An 18,916-nucleotide genomic window follows, 5' to 3' on the forward strand; every position below is an offset into this window, starting at 1 on the left:
AAAATAGAATGACTGGTTTCATTGTACGCAACATTTTTGAGCGATATAGAAGAGAGACCGTATCGCGACCTTACGAAGACTATAAGAACAAAAACAAAACATACCCATCATCGGTGCAATTACTTCAAAATTTACGGAATACCCTCAGGATGTTAAGGTCAACTGTGGAGCCGATAGCGAAATATTTGCAAAATTATTGGGAGCGTTACACTGGCTGGACGAACAATATCCTGGGCAGGCGTTTTTTATCATTATGGAAAACGCAAGCTTCTACAACGTTCCTCCGGTCAGGGAAAAGTTCAGAAATACTCAACATAAACTATACCTATTACTTCTTAGCTCGCCTATGTTTAATTCGATTAAGGCTTGCCTCAGCAAATGGAAGAACTTCGTCAAAAGACAACACGAAACAATGCACGAAACAAAATGCTCCAATAAAGACAAGAAAGTGAGAAAGAAGTGAACTGACGATTGCCATGGTTGGGTAAAGCAGTGCGTTGACGAAATGTATCAGGGAGAAGACTGTTGCGATAACTAGATTACCATCATTCTTTTCTTTCTGATATCAATACAGAAATAAAGGATTTTAATTCATGCCACACGAGTTAAGCTGTAGATTCGAAGACTTTTAATTTGTCAATCTCCTTGGATAAGCTAAATTTTCCCGACTTTGACCTTGAAACATGATAACGAGTTCTATGCTAAATCTTTGCATTTCTGATTTTTAACATCGGAGAAAGTGTGCTCGATACCTCTGATTACTTCGCTGTTGGCCCGCACAAAAACCCCTCCGTGCGAAGGATATGTCTTTAACATTTTATTTCCGTACGCACACCACTGCGAATGCTGGCTGTCTCAATTACGACTGAAGTGTCTTTTTCTTGTTTCCTTGTATTTCAATTTTTGAAAGATACTAGATAATAACAATATACTCCATCTAAGTTAATCTGTATAGAATGCATTCATCCCAACAACATTTATTTTGGGACATTGGTGGTTATTCCTCAAAAAGCCCAACTCATCATCTTCAACAGCAACAATACTCACAGCTTCAACAGCCATCTGCCTCTCAGCAAATACACAGCAATCTTTTTTATGAACAACAACAATCACAGTCTTATTTAACTCAAAAACCACAGATGTCTCTTCAATCCCTTCAAGATTCACGAGAGTACAATATTGATTTTATCTCGCCTTTGTATACTAATACACAGCAACGTCTATTAAAACCCCAACAAGAGCCATTACCTAACGCAACAGACGACAGACCGAACGTGAACTTGAATACAGTTGAGATTGCCGAGTTTGCTTCGACAATGGTTTATTTGATGTGGCATGTGAGAAGACAATCCGTCATAGACCTACATTCTACCTCGAAACTCAGTCCCAGCAGTGCAGCAGTTTCTGATCGACTCAATAGTGGTCAAAATTTAGAACAAACAAAAGTAACTGTAAATATGGCAAATATGACAAGTGCAGCATTTAAAAAATATTGTCGGCAAGTCTTGACAGCAACACAATTATCAGAATCCGTCATTTTATTGTCGTTGAAATATATAGCCATGCTATTACAGAATAGCCCGAATATTCAAGGTGCAGATGGATCAGAATATAGGTTGTTTACAGTAGCACTGATGTTGGCGAATAAATTCTTAGATGACAATACATTCACAAATAAAACTTGGTCAGAGGTTTCCGGCATGAAAGTAATGGATTTGAACATTATGGAAATAGAGTTTCTGGATGTATTACATTTTAATTTAACTATCTCAAAAGAAGAATATGAAAGATGGAGGACAGCGTTATACGGATTTAGGGATCAGCTCTTGAATTGCCAAAATGCAGTCGCAAAAGCTGAATTGCAAAGGCAGAGATTGTTGGAAACAATGGCTATTTCGGTTAGTAATACACACATGAAGCAGCAACAACAAAACCATCAACAACAGCATCAACAGCAACAACGACAGCAACATAACTTTTACCTTTTCAATAATAACAGTAATTCTCAACAATCTTATCCGCCCATTCCCTCTGCTGCGGCAATGAATGGCCCAGTAATGAGAGTTCCATTGCGAATTCCTTCTAGGCCAATTTATCATCAACATTCGACAACTCCAACATCATACAAACAATTAAACAATATCTGTAGCATGCCTAATCCGTACGTGTACGCCACCCCGACTTCAGCCTCTATTAGTCAAAGCGCTACACCTGCTAACTGTCACATGTACAATACGACAGTACCGATAAATACGATAAGACCGTCTCAACAGCAAACTTTTACATCTTATAGTGACAGCAGCAATGGTACTAATCGTACGTCATCACTACCAGAAAAACTGCAGCAGCTACAACTACAACAGAATGAATATCAAAGCAATTATTTTTCTTATGCGACGCCTACATCTACACCAACAGACGTAGGCTACAGGAATAACAATAATCCTTATAGTAGCGGTGTATATAATCAGCAACAGTCAAAGACCTCTTCTTATGATAAGGTAAATTGAGAAATAGAGGTTATAGGCAACGACTAACTCTTAACTTATCACCCACAAATTATTACTATAGACCAATAACAATGATTTCACTCAACGGTTGGTACCGGTTACGCCTACAGGGCATTACTTGCAACAACCGCAATTACAGTCTCAGCAGCAACAACAGAATTTAATGGTAATGCCTCAATTACAGACTCCACTGCAACCTCAGCATCATCAACCAATTGTAACTCAACAAAAAGCACCAACAATGGAAACCTCTCTTAACAGCTATTGATGCATATGAATCACTTCAACAACATAGATAATACAGATAGATACTGGTCGAGGACGATTTCTGGATTCTTCTCATACCTTTTTTTAATGTTATTCTTTTATTGGGTGGCTGTACCTATCGACTACCTTCAAGAAATATTCAGGCGAAATGACCCCGTCAACACCATCCGATAGAATAACATTATTCTTTGACTTATAAAAAACTACACCACCTATCGTACACAATATGTTTAGTAAGGATACCCAGGCGTAATTTGTAACTTTATCAATTATCGAATAGTCTACTCTCACCTTTTCTTGCTTTTTCCACATCTATAAATATAAGTACTTCACTCGATTTTCTTATCCCCGGAATGGTAATTGGATCATCCGGTAAACCAGTGGCAAAATGAATATGATTACGTCCCATGGTAGATAACCCTTTGTCTTTGATACCCTCTTTCCAAGCCTTCAGTGATGTTCCATGTACCACAGGCATATTGATAGGTTCTGTTATTTCATCCAACAATTGCTTGGTGTCGATATGCGCAATAGAATGTCCTTGACAAGCTCTTATATACCATTCATCTTCGTCCTCGTTATGCATTAATTCATACCGATTTTTATCATTGTTATCTACGACATGCCGAATGTTTTCGAAAGATACTTTTCGAAATTTAGGATGTGATAGCTGCGTACAGTTTTAAGCTTGTTAGGACTGATCTTTTTGCCACCTTGCTGCTTTACCTCGCCTTCCGTACTCACTTACCAAATCTTTGATAGCAACAAATCCGCTCGGCAATATGGAGATATTCTCCTTAACAGCACCATGTCTTAACACATAAGATAATTTTTTTGAAAGTTGGATTGTATCATTTGGGTTTGTTACAGGTGTCAATTTTTCGCTCATTATTTGAAGTCGAGACAGGAACAAAAGAATGCAAAAAAGGACGAAGAAAAAAAAAAAAAAAAAAAAAAAAAAAAGGCTGCTATCTTTTTTTAAACCCACCAATCTGATTTTTTTTTTCTTTAATTTTTTCTTTCTCCATTTCTAAGAATATTATTTCATAATGATTCTACCCATACAAAGATAGACTTTTCCATCATAAATTAACAAATTCAGTTACGGACATGCGATAGTTCCACTGCAAAGCCAACGGCAACCTTTGCAAATTCCTTCATATGATCAACAGACAATTTGTCAATAGTGTCACTAGTAGTATGGATATAGGGATTGGAATCGCCAAAGGCGCTTTCGATTGTAAAAGCGGAAGGATATCCATTCTTTAACCATGATGCATGATCTACAATGCAACCATATTCAGATAACTCACACAGTTAAGCTACAACTACCACTAAAAGTATTACTTACCACTACAAGCATATCCGCATTCAGTCAGAACATAAGGAATCGCAGCGTAATTGTCAACCAAAGTTTTTAAGAAATCGGTCAACTATAATAATGTCGAAAAGAGTTAATTTGTAGATTTTACAGAGGTAAAAAATGCGTGAACACTTTAAACTTACCTTTCCATCCACATGATCGGTAACTATACCGATTACTTCTCCATTATTACCTATGTATCCTGTCATATCATTTTGCAGCATGGCCACTACCCGTCTACCTTGACTTTTATACGTAGCAGCTACAGCCTGACTACCTAATAAGCCGGCCTCTTCTCCGCTATACCAGTGAAATTCAACAGGCCTTTCAGGCTTGAAGCCATGTTGAACCAGACTACGGAAAGCTTCTACGATAGTGCTTGTACCACTACCATCATCATCTGCTCCTGGAGAACGACCAAAAGATGGCAACCACATATTAACAGAATCCTGATGGGCGGCTACAATAACAACCTCATTGGCAAGGTTTTTATCAGACCCATCAAACCTAGCAATGATTGAAAACTGATCCCACTATGAAAGAAGTTCAGTATTCAACAGATAATTTGCATAAGTTAAGGTAACATGTTGAATCATCATGGTCGTGGTCATACTTTACACTGTGTTTGAATTCAGTAACAGATACATGATCAAATCCTTCAGCGATATCACGAATTTGTTTCAATAGCCATCTGCAAGATTCAGCACCATACGAAGATTTGTAATAACGTGTTCGGAAAGATGTAAACTCTTGTAAAATATCTCTGATGGTATCTGTCGTTAAATTACCGATGAAAGGTGATACCTCATCCTGATATTTAGCTTCTGTGGGAATAAAAGGTGTCCAATCTTCGTTACTGGAATAAATATCATTGGTATTGCGGTAGTCAGTTATATCCATAAACTTAATGCCGGCTCGAATCAGAGCTTCTTTGTCTTGTTCTGTCATCCATTTGGCTGGAGAATCGTCACTTTTTTTTTTGGAAAATCGTTAATAAAGTATCTTATAGAGTAATCAAAAAACTGTTGAGAGAAGTGGTACCTGTATTGAATTAGTCGAAGTTCTGGGTTGGAAGTCTGGAAGAATCGCAGCTGTTCAATGACGGCCATGGGGCCAGCATGAACAAATGCTGAGAAGGCTGAAATCGACAAAAGGGACAAGCATAAGAATTTCATACTAGAGAATTAGTGATTGGAAATAAGAATAAAAGGAAAAATAAGGAAGACGGTTGAGAGATGCGGGAATAAAAAGACTGAAACGCTTCGTCATGTTACCTTGTTGTGTGTTGTTTGACAAAAAATTTATGCATACAAACAAGCGGCTTCTTGATGTTGCATTCCTGTTCAACACAAATAGCCGGTTTCTCACACAATGGTTGAAAGATACTAACCGCAACGATAATAAAGAAGAGATCCATTTCATTGCTCAGTTGTTTGATGATCTGATTTATGTTACATATTTCAATGATTGTAGTAGTTTGATTAGAACGGGTCGTTCGTACTACTAATCTTTGCATGGGCGCTCAATTTTCATCGACACTTCTACTGCTTGCACATAGAACATAGTATTGTGAGTGCTCTTTACTGGACCATCTTACATTCTGTCTTGCCCAATAATAATACTTCTCTTGAAACTATTTAATGTGAAGCAGACAATAATATAGCGACCCAAGCAAAATTAATGCTACCACAGTATTTTCCGTTCAAATTCGGACTCTATTGAATATCGTCGAGACTGTTTTTAGACCGGTTCGGTGAACTGTTTTAAATTGATCAGAGACATAACTAGGTCTTTGGTCAAAAATCATCCAAATCCGAACACATAGTTATTATCAAAAGGAACAATGGACTTAGTCTCTTTTCATTATGTAGCTGCAATTATCAATATAGCTTAGTTTATGATGACCGTATAAAAATAGACAATGTAACTGTTTTGTACGGCCAAATAGGAACACTTGCACATGCTACCAATTTGAACAGGATGATGTCAACGTAGTGTCAAATGGCGATGAACATTGATTCTCAGCAAATCGAAGAGTTGTGGCAATGATAGAAAAGCATTCACCGCCGAAGCATCAATCATTGTAAATCAAGATAGTCTTACTTACCTTTTTAATTCAAAAAGAAGTATATCTGCGAAAACTTGTAAGAATACGTCCCTGAACAGATTAGGCGCTTTTTATATTTGCTTTAAGGAAGAAGAATTTCTGCTCAAAGTTGCAGTAGCGTGCAGTATACTGAGAAGCACAGAGTTTTATATAAGAAGGGAGTATGTAAAGGCAATGATACCATTTTACCTCGCAGTGAACATATCCAGAAATTGGAGTGATCCCAAGAAGCACTTCTCTGCACATGAAGTATTATGGTCGAGCTTTTTTGCGAAAATCCATGCCTAGCCTTACATGAAGTAATAATAGAACCTCTAGCAAGATATCTTGAGATTAAGGAAGCTGCTTTAGCAAGCTTGCACACATATCAAAGAAGTATTGCTGTTCATTTAAAAAGGCCGTCAGGTACACTGCTGAAAGAGATGCTCCTAAAACATTAGACTTCCGAGTTAATCTCATTTTGTATATGGCCAGTAGGATCTGCTATGGATAGTGAAGCAGCCGCGCAGCCCATATCAAAGAACACAGCTACATTATGAAACTGCTGGACATTGTAATGAAATTATTTTTTTTTTGGAAAGGTGAGGAAAAAGGAATACTATATCGTTCTACAATTATATAACGCATGTTTGCTTCTCACTTTCTGTGAAGTTTCTCTATAGCACAAGCAGTACAAAACAATATAGGACAAATAAGACTATTTGCACCAAAAAAGAGATTCTAAGCTAGGCTAATTTATGGCCAAAAATTTGACTACGTTGATTCTTTACATTGGTCAGCCAACTTTAGGAAAAACTAACATATGCCAAAGAAGACAAGATAAGCTAACTTGCGCCATCTTAGGAAAAGAAAGTTATCAACTACAATCTTTTATTGTTTGAAGCTCAAAATAGTTACGATTAATACTCTATCTGATATGGTGTTGTTCTACTATACTAACTATTATTGGCCTCTTCCATTAATCGGGCCAAGGTCTGCTTCATTATTGTTTTCTGTTGAGGTCCTTACAAGAAGAGGGCCGACAAAGGCATTATTGTTACTACTGCTGCTATTCCTTGCTAGTAACTGCAACCAATAAGAATGTATAGGATGGTTATGTGGGAGTCTAACGAGATCAGCTGTATCAGAATTGCTATTATCATTAGTGACGGTGGTGGTGAATCGTCTGCTGTTACCTACACTACTAACATTATGTAGATTTTGCGGGGCGAAGTAAACCGGAACCCACATAGACGGTATAGGAGCAGCACTTTCGCAATGATAAGGGTCCGCCGCGTCTGCTACTAGATTATTACTGCTACTGCTGTTACTGCTGCTCTCCTCTCTTAATCCTCTGATCTGTGTAACTATGGCTTGCTCATATTTTGGGGGCGAAAGGTAAGGTGCTAAGTAGGATGGTAAGGATTCACCGCTCGTAACAGCTATTGGATTAGTGGCAATCATTGAATTAATCGACGATCGTGCTGAATTGTTATTAATGCTTGTATTGAATTGTTGGCTCGCTGTTCCTGTTGTTCTTGTTGTTGTTGTTGTTGTTGTTGTATATACACGTAAATGTGGATGCTCCGCGCCAAGATTTGTATTGGGAATAGTGACCATTTCGGACGGGATAGTAGAGAATGACGGTGGTGCAGTGCTGGGAATTGAGGATATTGATTCTTGCATGGAAGGTACTCGTCTTTGCTGCTGCTGTTGTTGCTGCTGCTGCTGACCATCAGTGAATTTTGACGAGTTTTTAAGCCATGATCTTTTATTACGTTGACGAGACAGTATATCTCCTGTGGAGGTTAGAATTGTGTTACTGTACCACTTCCTTTTCCTACAAAAATTTAGTGTCCAACATATTGCTATAAGTAACAGCAGAGAACATATTATTGTTAATGCGACCATTGCTGGATTTCTAAAATGGTAATAATGATGCTGTCCTCTATTGTGTTCTACTGTAGAGGAAGCTGAATTCTCATCTTTTTTGCTGTCGTTTTCTTGTTGCAATCTCCCGGTTCCATTATTGCTTGATCCACTGCTACTATTACTACCGTTCGTAGATGTCAATGTCGAAGGTGATACAGGAATAGGTGGCGCTGAACCGTTGCTTGCCGTTAACATGCAAGTAGTCGGATTGCATGTCAAATTATGCCAAGCATAGGTTACTGTTGGTTCTACACTCTTTCGATATTGATAACATTCGGTGCTTGTTGCACAATAATCTTTAGTGAGAAAAAAAAAGAACCATTAGGTGCGATTGAAGATGCAAATGGCTACTGTTGTCTATCATAAACCATTACCACCATTGCTATCATTTCCGCTGGACAAACAATAGTCGTACCAATCATATATATGTGTAGTGCCAAATTGTGTTGAGTTGCAATTGTTATGGTTTATTGGATCTAATGGCTGTTTGTTATCGATTGTTTTGCTTAAGATACATGAGCTCTGGAGACACATTGCGCAGTATTTACAAATACCATTTTGGTCACAATGCTGACCTGATATAAATGCACAATCATCATCATCATCATCTCTGCTACTATCGTCAATGGTATTATCGTCAGCAGATTGTTGTTGTTGCATACTCAATGTTACGTAACTTGTCAACAAAATGAAAGGATGTAGTGGCAAGGGCATTTTGAGAAGGGCTAGACTTAAGCACATATGTTAACTCTAATGTATACGAGTGAAAGATAATTTAATTATATGAGAATAGAGGAAGAACCGCTCGAGAAATGGAAAAAAAAAGGTTGGTGAAAAGGTTGGTTTTCTTCTGTTGGAATAAAGTGTGATATAATGAGATCTGCAATTTTCCTTTTTTTTTTTTTTTTTTTTTTTTTGTAAAACGCACTGATTTGTTTTGATTACAAAATACAACTTACAACTTTGTCTCTGGAAGCTCATATGTATACACACGGCATTAATTTGCATTTTTCTGCGTTCAGGGAATTCCTGATCACTCCTGTTTATATACCCACTCCTAACTACGTACGACTAGGATTTAGTAAAGTATGTAAATGAAGAATTGTTAATACACTTTACTTGGTTTTTGAACCTTTCGGACAATAGTATAATAATTTTTGGACAAACAGCCCTGTCGGTTGAATTGAATTACAGATCAAAATAACAAAAAAAATTGGAAATTGGAGACAGGATTTTTGGATATATTTTCGATAAAATGTAGACTTACTACCTGAAGAATCTTTAAGTACCGGGTCTTCCATGACCAGCCCAAACCTCTTGAACAATGTGGTACATATTTTAGCGCCATTACAATTACAATTCCACTACTTGCAAAAGAACATCTGATGGGGTTTTTTCCTTTGTTGAAGTAGCACGATAATGCGTTATATCGGAATTTCGAGTTATGATTGTGATCACTGGTGCAATTGATTACATACCTTTGAACTACTAATCATGATACGGTTTCAGGCATGCACTTTCTCGAAATCGTCACTCGTTGAGACTTAAGTAAAGACCTTTGTTACAGTCTCGCTACTTGACTTGGCCCATTACAATTCTCAACTTAATAAAATTCACAGTATCACCAAATTTAGAAGACCTTTTGTACTTATTATGAGTAAGTCTAGAAAAGCGAGAATACATTGTTACAGTAACGCGTACTGTGCGCATCTTTTTAATCATTCTGATTAATACAATGTTTACAGTATACCGTAAGTTTCCAATAGACATGGGCAATGAGGGATACTTACTTGCTGATTTCATTAGATTCGGCTTCGTAATCAAGCTTTGGACAAGTCATTTGATTCTTCTAAACAGTATATGAATCTTAAGCAATTTGGAATGTTGTAAATGTTATCTGTTTCCATATACTCAATGGAATCGGTAATTGCAAAGCTTTCCGCTTAAAAAGGTGTATTTTGTAGCATTTCGAGAGGGGCTCTCAAATAGGAACTATGTGAAACAAGGGTTATTCAGACTGTTATGCTCTCAGCCTAAAGGTATTTTGGATGGAGCATCTGCCATCAATCCAGTATTTTTCTAGAAATGGTCCAGAACAGATCACCAAATTAGTCCGAATCCCCCCATTCGAATCTCACAGTAATTTGTTTTTATTTTCAATGAACTAATTCAAATTTCGGAATTTCATATTATGGCTTGCCCTTTCTAGTCATCTATGAGATTTTTGATATTTGAAGTAAGAATATCTGCTTAATTTAGTGGACCTCGTCAAATGTACTTTTTGATTTTTGACAAGCACTCTTTAATTAGATTTAAAAAATGGTGAGTATGGAGGCATAAATAAAAGCTCATATCGCGTGTTTTAATCATCTCGTTTACAAAGGTAGGATAATGTGTTCTACAAATATCTAGTTTAATAATCCTACCTTTTCATTATGCCTATCCAATATATACGTAGCTGATGATTCATAAATCGGACAATATGACTGGCAGTGGTGGTTTTTTGGAAGCATATATATTATAATGAAAAGCAAAGAAGAGGAAGGCCATTTCTGATGAACCTGTAGCACCTCAGCCTATTAAAAGGGGTTCTAGCTTCTTCCCTTGAGATTGTTGTAGATTTGTAGATAACTTGGGTGAGAAAAGGCAGTCCATTATAATAATATGAATACAATTCGCTTCTTTACTTGTTTTCACCATAATGACAAGAGAATATAGACTTCTGTTTATGCCAACATATTTATCATTTTGATTGCAATCGAAAAATTTTGCATGTATACAAGAGTAAATCAAAGGAATAGTTTGAGCAATAATGATACGCTAATTCCCGCATTATTGAAGCTAGTTAATCAGTATTAACGATAAATCTACAAGCTTGTGTAAGACACCCTGTGATGTATTGGAATAGATATCTTGAAAATGAAGATGATTTAGGCTAAAGTCCATATCCAAATAGTACTCTGAAAAATCATCCTTTCAAAAATTAAAATAAAAAGCATATGATCTTCTCATGTCATTAGTCTGAAAACAGTCAAAAGAGTACCAATTGAGCCGGAAATATTGTGATTAAACGTCTCAATTTTTAGTTACTTTGTCTGAAAATCACAATTGTGCTTTGAAATTAAAAAATCAACTATTTCTAAAAAAATTAAACTTGACTTTTGTCCGAAATGTATATAGAATCAAAATAACATTGACTATGTAAGTAGAAATTGAAATGTTCGAAAAGGAGAACAAAGATGAAATACAATGCGAGCGCTTTAAGGAGTTAAGTAATTAATAAAAGTGCCGAGAAACGCCTGCCATGATGGAGGATATTGCAATATTGGAAACACTGTGAATTGAAAACTCCAATATCATGTGCAAACGTGTTTACATACTTTTGCTAAAGAAGAGGTATGGCACTCAATAGACCAGTTTTCATTCAATATCAAGATGCTTATTAGTACAGGTGTACTCTTGACATATAATGTAATCATAAAGGCAATAAAAACTCCATGTATTAGGAAAATGGATCTCTGCGTACCGATAATTTGAATTTTTTGAAATTTACACAAAAGATCGTTTGAGTTACAGTGTTTTAGCTTCAACTTTACACTTTATACAAATTTTATTGGACAATATATATATTTAATTTAGATAATTTTAAATTATTTTAGGATGAAATGGTATAATATTCTTGGACGATTTATTGAGTAAATAATTGTAGACATTACTTTGAAGGTCAGGGACATTTTTCAATAGATAGTGGCATTACGTTAAAGTACTACGAGACGTACTGAGTATTATAGTGTGACACAGGTCTTATCAGCAATAGATATAGGGTTGTAGTTTACGAGACTTTATTTATGGATCATATGAATTGATCTACGCGTTAAACTAATCCCAGACACGTTCTTCCGCCACGTAGATAACGGTTGTTGTTGTCAATCGTAACAAAAAAATAGATGTTGTCAAACTCGAAGCATTTACAGATAAAAATATGTTTGACATCTTTCCTCTGATTTCCATCTTTTTCTTCTTCTTCTATACTTTCTTTCCTCATCCTGATAGCTATTACTTACCATGTACAAAGCCCAAATCTTGCAAAAAATTAAATCGGTGGCAGAGGCCCATAAGAATAAAGTCAAAGATGAGTCCTTCCGTAAGTAACACATGAGCGCGCTGCCACAAATAAGTTATAGTGGTAATCCTCAGATTATGTTTTGTATGACTAGTAAACATCGAGTGCAAGGATTGCAAAACACTCGGACATTTCAACAAGGCATACCATGAATGCAAGTTTTACAAAGCAGTTTCTGCAGCTGATGGTAAGTATCATGCTCTCACTGCAAGACAAGTTTATGTTTGCTTAGCGGAAATTTAGTTGGAAGTAGCGGTAAGAAACGTAAGCAATCAGCTACAATCAAGGAAGAAAAGAAGCAAGCAAAGAGAAAGAAGAAGCAAACAACTGGAGATATCAAGTGTATCAGTTGTGGCTTAAAAGGTCATTCTACTTCTCGTTCTCTCGAATGTCCCAATCACATTGCTTCAAAGGAAGAAGTTATTACCTCGACGCTTGGAGAAGGCTCCACTGTATTCACGAGAAAGCTCCCTCTTACGTCTGCTGTGAAGCCAGCGTTTCGCGAACAATTCCAAGAAAAAGTCATATCTTGCTGCTCTGACATAAGGACAATAGTATTCTCTAGTCAATTATTCGTTAACTCGTACCTCATTCATTATCAGGAGAATAAAAGGAATGCAAACAAAGGCGAAAAGAAAGACACTGATAAAAACAGCAACAAAGGCAGTAAAGAAGCCAACAAAGAAGCCAGCAAGAAAGACAGTAAAGAAGCCAACAAAGACAGGTCTATTCCTGATGTATTCTGCCAGCAATTCTGGTATTCAGTAGGTCAGCTAGTAACGGGCAAGCAAGTTACTCACAAAACGGCATTATCCGAGAACATAAAACAGTATTATACAGACTTCAAGGCAAAGTTCCCTACTATCGAAGTGAAACACAAGCTGACCGTGGGATATAGTCATTGCCTTACAGAGGCAGCGAAGGAATTGAGTGTCTCTTACACGAACTCCATTGTAGAGCGCTTCGAGCAGCGCTTAACAAAGTTCCTTACTTACAAATTGAGAACTATGCTCCCGGTAAGGCTGTAACCGAGTACCTTCTTAATGCTCTGCTGTTTTATTCATTTTATTTATCTTTATACACATTCTAGAATATCAAACGCACTGATGCACAAAGAATTGTACAGCTGTATTGTTACCAATCTGTCTATCATGGTCATCCTCATTGGCCAGAAAGCCTCGAGCTGGCGGCCGTTGACAAAAACCGAATTGAATTACTCTGCAAACAATTTGAAAAGTTCATTCCAGGAGAAGTAACCCTCGTTTCTCTTTCTGCTGCTCCTGCAAAGTTTGTTAATGCGTTATGGAACATACAGTTTACGTACGAGCAAGAACATATACAGAATAAACCGTACGATGTCCGTGTCCTACCACTTCCTCAGCGTTTCTTTCTCTTTCCTACTCCATCGCTGAAATGGCGTTTCATCGCGATAAGTATAAACGCTCTTACACCCTTCATGTTTCCCGGAAAAGTTGCCAAGGGTTATACAGCCCAACTCGAACAATTCTGTAAAGTCTTCGACTTCAAAAAGTTTGGCTTTAAGAGGTAAAACTATAGAAGAACTTCTTCAGCAAAATTATGCCTAATAGTAAACACACCCCTATTTTTGCTTCTGTCATAGTCTAACCGCTTTGAAGGAAAGTTCTGATGTAATGTTTCGAAACATGGTTAGGTCGGACGGCTTTACTGTAGACTTTTTGTTCAGCCGCAAAAAGAAAACAAAAGAAGACATGACCATTCATAATCACACCTTGACTTTGGAAGATTTTTCTTATGACGAAGTACAAGACAATTACAGACCCGCTTTCCTTGATCCAGGGCGAAGATCTGTCTTCACAGCGGCAATCGGATTAGATCATAACAAACTTCAAGTACGCAGCTGCTCTACCAAGGAATATTATCATATGACCGGAAGTACTAGATACGCTGCAAAGCTGGAAAAGAAGAAAGCAGGCGCAATTAAAATGATCGAAAGTGGCATACCAACCGCCAAAACTTCTATTATCGAACAACATGACCGTCATGTACAATATATATTGCAGCACTTGGAAGCCTTGTTCTCTTTTTACGGCGAGAGAACTGCTGAAGAACGATTTCGTTTATACCAGGGTCAGGAGCGTGCTGCCGACAACATGGTCAATTTGCTTATTAATGGAACCACAAAGTACAATAAGCAATTGAGGTTGAAGAAGAAGAAAGATCGAAGCAAGTGGCCAAAGAAGAATACCGACAGAATGGCCTTTTGTAAACGTAAAAAGAAGAAGAAGAAGAAGCAAAAGGTTCCAGAAGAGAAGGAAGAAGCAGATGCGAGAGAAGTAAGCGATGTTCTCGCTAAGAAAGAGAGGTAAGGTTTTTAAATGATAAGCAATTCATCCACTATTCGCAGAAATATTGATAGAACTCATGCTTTCTACAGTAATCCCCTGAAGAACAAGTGGAAGCCTGAACCCTTTAGTGTAGGCGACACTAAAAAGATCCCTTTGATTGTAGTTGGTAATGGCATGTTCGGGAAGAGTGCAGTGCCCATCAAAGGCCATAAGACTGGTGTCGTGGGAGTTCTTTGGCGTGCCTTGAAGCGAAGAGAGGCTGCTGGCGATTTGCTCGTATTAACCATTGATGAATACCTAACTTCTCGAATATGCAATAATTGTCGTTCCAACAATCTTGAAGCATTGAAGACAGTTCCCGGCCAAAGTATCCTTGCCTGCAAAACCTGTTCGATACTTTGGAACCGGGACGTCAACGCTGCTAAAAACATGTTGACAATTAGCGTTTCGATCTGGAAGTCAACGGGAAGACCTGCGGAGTTTTCTAGAAAACCAAAATCACCCGCAACAACCAATTAAACATCATCCTCTAATCGCCAGCACGAAGCTGGTTTGATTTTTACAGGTAAGCGTCTCAATTTTTGTGGAGTTTGATCCTGAAACTATAACTTAATGATCTCAAAAATTTACTTTTTTCGTCTAGTTATATTGCGGCTTCGTCTAAACCCAAAGCTAAAAAACTGTATATGAAGCAAAGGGGGCCCAGCCCCCGGTGGAGGTAGTTAACGCCTTGGCTTCCAAAACCAACGATTGTTGGTTCGATTCCTGTACGCCGCTGATATTTTTTCAGCTTTGATCCCTTTCTCTCTGCTTCCTAGGGTTTTTTAATGCCGCTATCAAGGTGGTTCTCGGTCGGTGTTGGTGTTTAAACATGTTATGAATAATTGCGGTGCCCGCCCAGGCCTAATTAAGCAAGATCCCGAACCGCGCCCAAAGTCTTAGCCTACCAATTATAATGATTAGTTTAGCCCCTTCCCCCTCCCCCCATTTAGATAGTATGCTTTTTCGCCCACCACGGCACCCTGACCGACATTATGCATCGCTCTATTCTCAACTCGAGCTGCCCCGGGCAATTTAGATAAGTTTAATATCTCGTGTCCATTGGGCTTAAAAAATGTCAGTAATAAAAATCCTTGTTTAAACGTATATGAAGCAACTATTTTAAAAGTTGAAGATTCCTTTACCTTTTCGGTAGTCGAGCTTTTAAAACCTTTAGGGCTTGCATGTATTAAATCGTAAACGCACTTTTTGATAAAATTGCACAATGCAGAAAAATGATGTTGAATAAAATAAGATAATTGTGTCGTACCATTCATAATCAGAAAGAAGTAAAGAGAATTGAGGCAGTCAAAAAATTTCTATTCACATAGATATAACAAAAACAAAAAATAGACGGAAAGCTATTAGTTCGAGTTTTGAGTAAGAGTATTTTTTTCGAACTTGAAATCTGAAGCAGGAGATAAACGAGCAATGTAAAGAACTTAATTGCATTGTTTATTTCTTCCCTGCCTTTTGTCAATCTATGTTTTGCCCTTGGGCATCATTAGTTACATCAGCCGTTACTGTGTGGGCTGAATATATTCTAAGAATGGCTACAACCACTGCACGTTATGAAGACAGTCATCGCTCTTCATCGTCATCTAGTCTTGCTTGATGTTACGCATCCAAATTGCTTCGTTGCAGGCAACGGACAATAGTAGGAATAACTTCATGTTGGCGTAAATTGAATATACATACTGCTCCTATTCAAACAAGCGGTTACAAGCAATGCAGCTTGCAATCTCAGTAGTTTCACTATATTCAAGCATTTATAAATCTAGTAATAACGCAATACAATGCAAGCTCATCATATACACCTACATGCGAAAGCAAATCGCCAATGATGAGCTTTTCTTTTGCTAGTCAAGAGTTTCCTGAACCGTTTTGATAAACAGTAATGGCCTGTTTTTTCATTCAAACAAATCGTCAGCATCCAACATATCGTTCTTATGGCTGCTTAGAAGACTGGCTTCCAAGTGCTTTCAAAGCGACATAAAAAAACATTATTTATAACTGCTAAGATAATGGAACCTTATTTTTCCAACTATGTTTTTTAGTCGTGAACTGAGAATTTCAGGTTGTTGGTTTTTTTTTGGTTTCTTTTTTCTTCTACATTAAAGACAGTTGGTTACAAACTGCAAACACTTCAGTCATACGCAATTCGTTCGTAATGATGTATTTCAAGCGTCATGAGTTGCCACTTTTGAAGGTGCTGAGCGCTTACAGAATTTAGAGAATGCAAGTTAAAATTCTTGAAGTTGTAGAATTCAGCTTCAATGACCTTATCGGTTTACATTGTCCTTACACGCCAGTAACGTCTTATTTCTTAACCTGTAGCGTCATTTGGCTTTGTAGATCTGTATTGAATAGTTGGTCAAAAGTTCGAATGCGGTTAACAAATTGTTGTTGTTCTTTTTGATTAATTCGCTTTTTAACAAATATTTTCAATTGCAACTGTGTGCCGTATTCTATCCAAACAATGTTTAAACATCGTTTCTGAGTAATACTGACACCAGCATAATAGTTATACCATAAAGTCGCCGAAAAGAATTTTGTTCTTCAATTTTTGAATAATCTATCATTTTTGAAACCAACAAATTCATCGCATTTCTATCGCCAAGGTTTATCAACAGTATATTGTTGTCGCATTACTGTGTTCAAAAAACTTGGTATCCATAATTGTGTCGCATGGGGAATACCTACATCTCAACAGTTGAAAAGACACATATCACCAACAGCAAAGCATTGGCAGTGGTGAGAGTAAACCTTTAGATGCTGTACAGGCTGGGCTTTACAGCTGTAACAGATATTACGCTGTTTAAAGAGGTAATTTGTTGTACGAAGCGAGAGCTTTTTTGAGAATATTTGCTTGGTAAAGAAACTGCTGAAATGAAACAACAGTTAATTTGAAGAGGCTTGAGTCATCCGTCAATATATTTCTTGCATTTGCCCCCTGCTGGTTTAGATTTCTTTGCTCCCTTAATTGTTCATATGGTTGACAAGTCTTTTTCATAAAACTCTATTTTACATTGACTGCTTGGTAGTAGTGTTTACCCGAGTCATCCTGAAATTATTTTCATAAGCATACGTGGTCCTGCCTTATATGAAGAGGGCTTGCTGCTCAGGTGAAAAATACAGTCGAGTCCGTTGACCTAATTAGTGCAGGACAATAATGCGCGTCTATCATTAGTAACTGCGTTTTTTTACTCTTCTTCTGGCTTACAAAGTCAACCCCCCTCCCTACAATAGAGAAGAAAGATACATGAACATATCTCGCGGAATGAACTAGGAACAACTTGAATTATTGCCAAAAGTATACTTGGCGAACAAGTATGCATGAGCTGCTGATATATACTTCACTTACATAGTTTCCGCGAGTTTCACAATATTTTTGGCAAAAACCAATTGCTTCTTGCAAGTTCCACCGCAAATAATACGACTCGATGGGCCAGTTGTTCAATAATGCTCTTTTGTGACCGGATATAATACCGTCCAGAATAAGGAATACATTCTACATAAGATTGCGGCTTCGTGTACTAGTAATTTTTTGATAGTTTTTGCGAACAGAAACTTATTAAATGGAGCTGTACTTATAGTCGTGAAAAGTATGAGAGTTGTAATTCAAAAGGAATAATAAGTGAGAAGGCACCCGCTTCGTACAACTTTTTTTTTCTCCATCAATGCTGAAAATATATAGAGTTGTGCGATTGCTACATCCACTTGGTGACCAGCATTTGAAAAATCAAGATTCAAGAGTCAAGAGTTGCCCAGACACCAAAAACTCTTCTTAATTAACTCTGCGTGCTTTGATTACTCAAATATATTCAAGCTTGTTAAAGCTAAATCCTATTAGGTTGTGCGATAACTCAAAGCTAGCTGAACTAGACGCAATGATGAGCTGTTATCCTCGCAAATATTAAAATGAACATTAAGCCTTAGTCAGGACTCACTTCATTATTCTGACTTTCGCCGCTATAACAGAAGACAGAATGACAAAGTAGAAAAAGTAACATATTAACAAGTACTCTGGTTTAAAAAAGTTACAATTGTTCATCTTCAACATAACTTATTTTCCATTCAAATGATACGGCACAATTACCTTCAAGCGACATACTATTTCTAAGAATCACTTACAAACAAATATCTGCTAAAAGACGACGTATCGAAATTTTGAGAAAAAGCAGGTAAATTTCAGTGGGTACAAGAGTCTTAACCACATCAATGTGATAACTTTATACTAGAACCAATGAAAGCAACATTGTACTTTAA

The 18,916-nt window shown here is 37.3% G+C and overlaps 6 protein-coding genes across 6 annotated transcripts; 3 read left to right on the forward strand and 3 right to left on the reverse strand.

Moving 5' to 3' along the window:
- Nucleotides 1-956: 956 nt before the first annotated feature.
- Nucleotides 957-2,778, forward strand: BDF20DRAFT_917936 (cyclin-domain-containing protein; the record flags this gene model as incomplete). The annotated part of the gene is made up of 2 exons (XM_053084629.1): nt 957-2,501; nt 2,572-2,778. The coding sequence occupies 2 exons, from the start codon at nt 957-959 to the stop codon at nt 2,776-2,778; spliced, it is 1,752 nt and encodes a 583-aa protein (XP_052930620.1).
- An 89-nt stretch (nt 2,779-2,867) lies between these two features.
- On the reverse strand, nt 2,868-3,666 carry BDF20DRAFT_830411 (uncharacterized protein; the record flags this gene model as incomplete). The annotated part of the gene is made up of 3 exons (XM_053078381.1): nt 2,868-2,989; nt 3,069-3,447; nt 3,526-3,666. 3 exons carry the CDS (start codon nt 3,664-3,666, stop codon nt 2,868-2,870), a joined length of 642 nt encoding a protein of 213 aa, XP_052930621.1.
- A 209-nt stretch (nt 3,667-3,875) lies between these two features.
- BDF20DRAFT_830349 (uncharacterized protein) lies at nt 3,876-5,315 on the reverse strand (the record flags this gene model as incomplete). The annotated part of the gene is made up of 5 exons (XM_053078373.1): nt 3,876-4,060; nt 4,129-4,210; nt 4,284-4,673; nt 4,759-5,110; nt 5,182-5,315. The coding sequence occupies 5 exons, from the start codon at nt 5,313-5,315 to the stop codon at nt 3,876-3,878; spliced, it is 1,143 nt and encodes a 380-aa protein (XP_052930622.1).
- Nucleotides 5,316-7,189: 1,874 nt separating this feature from the next.
- Nucleotides 7,190-9,998, reverse strand: BDF20DRAFT_840521 (uncharacterized protein; the record flags this gene model as incomplete). The annotated part of the gene is made up of 5 exons (XM_053079396.1): nt 7,190-8,454; nt 8,533-8,883; nt 9,118-9,229; nt 9,426-9,615; nt 9,949-9,998. 5 exons carry the CDS (start codon nt 9,996-9,998, stop codon nt 7,190-7,192), a joined length of 1,968 nt encoding a protein of 655 aa, XP_052930623.1.
- Nucleotides 9,999-12,742: 2,744 nt separating this feature from the next.
- On the forward strand, nt 12,743-13,830 carry BDF20DRAFT_830321 (uncharacterized protein; the record flags this gene model as incomplete). The annotated part of the gene is made up of 3 exons (XM_053078372.1): nt 12,743-12,864; nt 12,973-13,297; nt 13,372-13,830. Coding segments are annotated over 3 exons (906 nt in total), but the record flags the coding sequence as incomplete, so codon positions are not given.
- A 180-nt stretch (nt 13,831-14,010) lies between these two features.
- Nucleotides 14,011-14,325, forward strand: BDF20DRAFT_902760 (uncharacterized protein; the record flags this gene model as incomplete). The annotated part of the gene is made up of 1 exon (XM_053082889.1): nt 14,011-14,325. A coding segment is annotated over one exon (288 nt), but the record flags the coding sequence as incomplete, so codon positions are not given.
- Nucleotides 14,326-18,916: the final 4,591 nt, after the last annotated feature.

Source organism: Mycotypha africana (assembly GCF_025528875.1).
Source record: "Mycotypha africana strain NRRL 2978 chromosome Unknown BDF20scaffold_20, whole genome shotgun sequence".
Classification (NCBI taxonomy): Eukaryota; Fungi; Mucoromycota; class Mucoromycetes; order Mucorales; family Mycotyphaceae; genus Mycotypha; species Mycotypha africana.